Here is a 6,389-nt window from a genome sequence, read left to right as displayed (position 1 = left end):
GACTATGTCCAGGGAAAGGTATTGGGTTTAGCACCCTCAATAATTTTGAAATGTTGGCTCTTCTGCCACCTAATCCCTTCCCTATAGGCTCCATCCTCTACTCCGCTACCCAAAGACTTCTTTCTCTTCTTGCCAACTCCTCTTGGTAAATTGTCTTTTTGTTGTGAAAAATTTCTACTCTCACCTAGCTGCCATAAAAGTTTGGTGCGCCCCAGTTGGCTTTGCATCTTTCACCACCATTCTCTTGCCCGCCCTGGCCCCGACCCTTCCTCCTTCTGTCTACTTTATTTGCTTATATAAGCCCTTTAAATAGCAGTTGCCTTGGCCACTGCTCGGGATAGAGGGAGATGGACAGAGCCAGCTCTACTTGAATGCAATTCTTCTTGAGTTACAACTGAAAAAGGCACAAACCAATATCCAAATAATAAATATTGTAGGATCCTCAGGTCAGCCAGCACCATTCTGGATGATAGGATCTAGCGGGGTGGGATGGGCTGTAGAACCATTCCTGTTCCATTATAATCAGAGAGTGACAGATAGGAAGGAAGAGTCTCTGGAATTTTTTGTGGGGGATGGGATTTTGATTTGATTGCAGGCTTTCCCTGTGGGGAGAAAGGGTAATAATAGTTTATTATTTCTATTCTGCTTTTATCCAAAGTGAATTACAAATAGTACATACTGTAGCCACCTGGGGTTCCCAAGAACAGGACAACAGCGCCCCGAATGGCCATAGCAAGCACTGAACTCAGGGCGCTACTCAAAAGGGAGTAAAAAAACAACAAACCAAACCCAAACCACAAAGTCCTCACTGCAAGCAATCCAATAGGGCTTTAATATCAGAATGTACCCAAAGCACTTCAATGCACTCCAATGCAGAAAAACAAACAACTGGGAAAAATCCTGTGTAGCTTCCAGGATTTCTCCCCCCCCCCAAAAAAAAAAAAAAATCAAAACCTTACTTTTGTAAACAGTTTGTTTCAGAGTCCTTTGCACTAAGCCTGCCTAAAGCAGACTCCAGGTAAGTCCTTATATGCTTTAGTAGTCCAAGCACTCCAAAACTACCTGAACACACAGAAGCCTCCAGCTCAAGAAAAGAAAACAGTGGGGCCGGAAGAATTGCCTAAGGTTTGCTTTATGTCGTAACTCAGTAATCAGCTCCAAAATGCCCACCCAGATAGTGGCAAGTCTCTTCCTCATCAAGGCAAGACTCAGCACCCTGCACAATCCTTACTGCAAAGTAAAACTAGAAATTCTTGCAGCCAGCAAACCACAGTGCACAAATCATAAGGAAAGAGGAGAAAAAAACCACCACCTCAGTCCTTTTCTTCAGGACACAGACTAATGCCCCACCCCATATAAAGTCCAAACAATTGGGGGTTTGAAACACAGGGAACCTGCCAATGTCCCCACAAACAGTCCAGCTCAGGTAACAAAATGAAAAATGTCACCACAAGAAAACCAAAAGCAGCAAAACAGGGTTATTCCAAAACAAGTTCCAAACTCAGTAAACCACATACAGCCATGTTCACAGTAGTGCTTAGTAACCACACTCACATCCATTACTTCAGATTCTTGGAAAAGACCTGCAGGGATCAACTCTTCCTCTAATTCCATCTGCTCCTCTTGAGAAGTTGCTGCCAAGTTCATAGAGGAGCCAGCCTCCTCTATTTCCATGGGGACTGGGCCATTACCCTGTTTGGAGCTGGAAACCTCCTCAGTAAGGAGAGGCTTGTTCCTCTTCCCTATCCTCTCTCATAGCCTAAAGAAGTCTGAAGGCTTTTCAGGAGGAGAGCCATGCCCTAACCTGCCTGAGCTTGTTCTAGCTTGTTGCTCTCTTGGGCTCCCCCCAGTGAACACTAGCAAAATTACAGGGACGACAGTCAGGCACGGAGTGACGGCTTCGGCACTCTCTTTAATGTCACTTCCTAGGCATCAAAGAGAGCACTAAAGTTGACGCGGGCACCAAGTTGGTGGATTTGCGTGCCGAAGTTAAAAAGGTGCAGGGTAAGGGCATACGCACAGCAGGGGGAAGAGTGGTAAGGGGGAGTGAAGAGGAGGAGGCGTGCCAGCACCCTGAGCAAGACCGCCCCCCCCCCACCCGCACTCCCCTTACAATGCCACTGGGTAGTGGGAATTCATTCAGGGTTAGTTGCTCCTGTAAGACCATGGCTTAGGGAGAGATCTGGAAATGCTTTTTCCTGGCTCGTATATGGGATTTACTATACTGCGATGATCATTTACCTCGGTTTAGTAAATCCCTTGAGAAATAACTTGATTTAGAACAATTTGTCAATGAACTGCCTTATTAGGGAAGAGAGTCCGTTGTGTGGCTCCTTATTTGCACATTGAATAGACATGAAGGTGAACGGTTTAAAGCAGGGGTGTCCAACCTGTGGCCCGAGGGCTGCATGCGGCCCCGTGAAATATTTTGTGCGGCCCTGGTCGAGGGCGATGCAGTGTTTTCCTCTGCTGCCCCCGGGTGTTTACCATCTTGCTGGCTCCCTCCTCTGTCTTGCTGCAGCGTTTGCGCATTTGTGCGGCCCCAGAAACATTTTTCCGGCCAATGCGGTCCAGGGAAGCCAAAAGGTTGGATACCCCTGGTTTAAAGTGTTGATGTCTTGAGTTTTTGTGATTGTCAAGACCCTTTTCTGATGATTATGCTCTTGGCCACCTCCCAGAACTTGCCAACCTATATATATATATATATATATATATGCAGATGTTGCTCACTTCTCTCCGTCCTCCACCCCCAGGGTATACCGGTTTTCATAACACAAGAAAGGAGAGTGAAAGATGGGTGCTGAAAGGGACGGGAAAGAGGTATTGGGACACAAGATAGTAGATTACTAAGAAAAAAGGAAGGAGGAGGACAGAAAGACACATGGAAAGACGTTGCAAGAAGGGAACGTGAGAGGAGGGATAGTAAGACGTGAAATCAGACATCTCAGACCTCTGCCTCTACCATGTTGCCAGTTGGGGTCCCTGCTTCACGCTGCTCAGGCTCTGCCTCCTCCCTAAAGACCCTCTGAAGCATAACTCGAAGGGTCAGTCCACTTTTCGGCCCCTGACTGCCCACAAAGAAATAGACGAAGGGGTCAGCTGCACTATTTATGGAGCACAATAAAATTGAGATATCAAATGCCATGGGGGAAGGGAAAGTCCAATGCTGATAGGTCAAGAGCAGGAGAACCCTTATGGGCAAAGCAAAGAGCAGGAACAAGACCACTGTGACCACAATGACTAGGTAGAGCTTTGAGGAATGGTGTCTCCAGGAGTTCTGCTTTATCTTGATGAGAAGGACCACACTGGACAGCACCATAAGGGGAGTGAAGATCAAGAAACTTAAGATGCAGACCAAGATGTAGGCTGCTTGGCATTGGCTGTGTTGAAGAAGCAAGACATCCTTGACAACAGAGAAGACAGGACGTCTGTCACAGACAATATATTCAGCCAAAGAGACTAAGCAGGACAGTATCCACAGAAGGGTACACACAAGGGCAGACTGATGTTTTGGGCGCCGGCATCGATACCAGATTGGGTACATGACAGACAGACACCTCTCTATACTGATTGATGTTAGGAGGTAAAGGCTGGTGTTATAGGCAAAAATACACATAACTGCCAGAATAAGCAGCTTGTCAGCATTTTTCAGAAGGACTGTTAGGACATGAAACTCTGGACGCAGAAGAAAAATTAGCTGGTAAAAGGATATGCAAAGAAGAAAAGTCATATCTGCTATAGCCAAGTTCAGGATGTAGATGGTGAAGGGGCTCTTCTTGATCTTGAAACCAAGGAACCAAATGACAATACCATTCCCAATGGATCCGAAGGAAGAGAAGAACAACAGAGTGAATATGAGGCCAGGTGAGCGTGTGTACTCCATGTAGCGGTTTGCCCCAGCTGTCCAGGTTTGCAGTGTCTCTGCAGTGGTGGATAGAGGTATCATGGTCTTCTCAAAGTAGTCAAGAAACTTTTAAGTTGTTCTGGCTAAACTGAATACACTTCAGTACCTTTGAGTGATCCTAGATCAGAAAATGCAGATGGAAAGATAGTCGACAGAGCTCCTAATGATTGGAGCCTGACCTTTAGTATTCGGAAATCAAAAAAGCCAAAAGTGCAACATATCAGATGTTTGTGATTAAGAGACAATCCTCTTCTTCACTTGACAGATTACTGAAGTTCTCAGAATTAAAGTTCTACCGTGCCAGTTATAAAAAGAACAACCAGATGCCTTCCGACTCGATCAACTCTCTTTTTCAGGCAGTATACCCCCAGCTTCTCTCATCCGTGTTTTCTTTTCTTATGATGAATCTAAAAACAAAAGAATGAAATTACCAAGGAATAACTATGTCAGACTTATGCATAAGCAAAAGTTAAATGGTTATTCTATTGAGTAAATATACATATATTGAAAACCATTGAAAGAATCAAAAGGACTGTAGACTATAAATTAAAATCCTTTCCTGTTGGTTTTGAGTATCAAATTGGCTTGTGGACTTTTGTAGAGAATATATGAATCCCACACCATAATTGAGAGTTTATTATATTAGAATTTTAAAAATTAATAAATAGTGAATGAAATAAAATTTGAGATCATGTAAATAGTGAGATTAATGAATTATAGGAATCTCTCGGTTCTGTGTATATCATTCATGTTGGTGAATAAAAAGTTTATATAGATGAATTATAGGAAGCAGTATATGAATAAGAATTAATTATTTGGTAGGGAGGTGGGGCTTAAGCCAGTGATGTCATAAGGAATACAAGAAAAGATGGTTTCTTTCTCTTGAAGAAATCCCAGAATGGGAAGATTTACTCCATTATCTGAGGCTTGTCCCTGCACATAAAATAATTTTAACTATTTAAGGATTTTAATTTATAGTCTACAGTCCTTTTTGATTCTTTGAATGGTTTTCAATATATGTAGACTTATGCATAAGGCCATCAAAAGGATGGAAGGTTATGGCCTGCTTTCATGATAAAGATATTTGTGTGTTCTGATATGATTAACTAAAATAACATTAGTTAAACAATTATGGGGTCCTTTTACTAAGGAGCATCTTAGTAAAAGGACCCCTATATCTGCCTTAATGATTTGCCTCTGGTCCTTCCCTGTGGAATTCCCTTCCAATTGAAATGCGAAATGAACTCTCCTACCCTAAGAAATGTTTTTTTTAATTGCCTAGGATGGTTTTAATGTTGCAGCTTCTATTAAACTGACAGCAATTTTTATTTTAACTTTTTTTTCTCTTTCCTATAAATGTGGTGTTCTTTTCTTAAATAAATTTCATAAACCGCACTAATGATAAAGCGAAGTGTGGTTGTGATTTCTGATATGATTAACTACATTTCATCTCGGAAGGCCATACATTCGGTTCATAGACAATGGCGCGAAAGACAAAAGCGCACACCGACAATTGAGCGCAGTGCGCGCCACCGCGCCGCTCTAAATTACTGTTTTTAGGGGCTCCGACGGGGGGTTTTGTTGGGGAACCCCCCCAGTTTACTTAATAGACATCGCGCCGGCGTTGTGGGGGGGTTTGGGGGGTTGTAACCCTCCACATTTTACTGTAAACTTAACTTTTTCCCTAAAAACAGGGAAGTTTAGTTTTCAGTAAAATGTGGGGGGTTACAACCCCCCACACCCCCCACAATGCCCCCACAACGCAGCACGTTGTCTATTAAGTAAAATGGGGGGGTTCCCCCCCCACGCCCCCCCGTCGGAGCCCTAAAAACATTAATTTAGAGTGGCGCGGCGGCGCGCGCTGCGCTCAATTGTCTGGGCGCGCCTTTGTCCCGGCGCGCTTTTGACCTGATACCCCATACATTCACCTCGGACCTTACATGCATTCACTTCAAAGGGAATTTAGAATTTCGTGTCCTTTCAAGTTCTTGTCGCAGCCCCATGCATGAAGTTTTATGTATAATCTTACATCACATTTCCCCAAGGGCACTAAAGGAGTTTTTTTGAAATCTATTGAATTACATTAGTGAATTCTATTCCGCCTTTACCTTGCAGTTCAAGGCGGATTACATAAGAATTGTTATGATCTTAATACATAAGATTATATAGGAATATTTTTCTAATTTTCTAAGGAGTAGATTGGTAATGCCGGTGGAGTTTGGAACTTTATTGGTAAAGTTATATTGGTTTTACGTGTTTTTTGAAGAGTAAGGTTTTTGTTTCTTTTTTGAAAGTTTTGTAGTCTGTGGTTGAAGTCAGCAGACTGGTGAGTTGTCGGTCCAGTTTTGCTGTTCTGGTGGCCAGAAGGTTGTCTTATATTTTTCTTCGTTTGACATTTTTGGTTGGCAGGTGTGTGAATATTGTGTGGGTTCTCCTGTGTCTTATTGAGGTGGAATGAGTTAGTCAATAGTTCCAGTAGGAAGGG

General features: G+C 43.2%; 1 protein-coding gene across 1 annotated transcript; it reads right to left on the bottom strand.

Moving 5' to 3' along the window:
* Positions 1–2,944: 2,944 nt before the first annotated feature.
* On the bottom strand, positions 2,945–3,946 carry LOC117348115 (proto-oncogene Mas-like). Its single transcript, XM_033919817.1, has one exon. The coding sequence runs from the start codon at positions 3,944–3,946 to the stop codon at positions 2,945–2,947; it is 1,002 nt and encodes a 333-aa protein (XP_033775708.1).
* Positions 3,947–6,389: the final 2,443 nt, after the last annotated feature.

Source organism: Geotrypetes seraphini, chromosome 14, assembly GCF_902459505.1.
Source record: "Geotrypetes seraphini chromosome 14, aGeoSer1.1, whole genome shotgun sequence".
Lineage (NCBI taxonomy): Eukaryota > Metazoa > Chordata > Amphibia > Gymnophiona > Dermophiidae > Geotrypetes > Geotrypetes seraphini.
The sequence above is the reverse complement of the archived record's forward strand: the minus strand, read 5'-3'. Positions and strand labels throughout refer to the sequence as shown.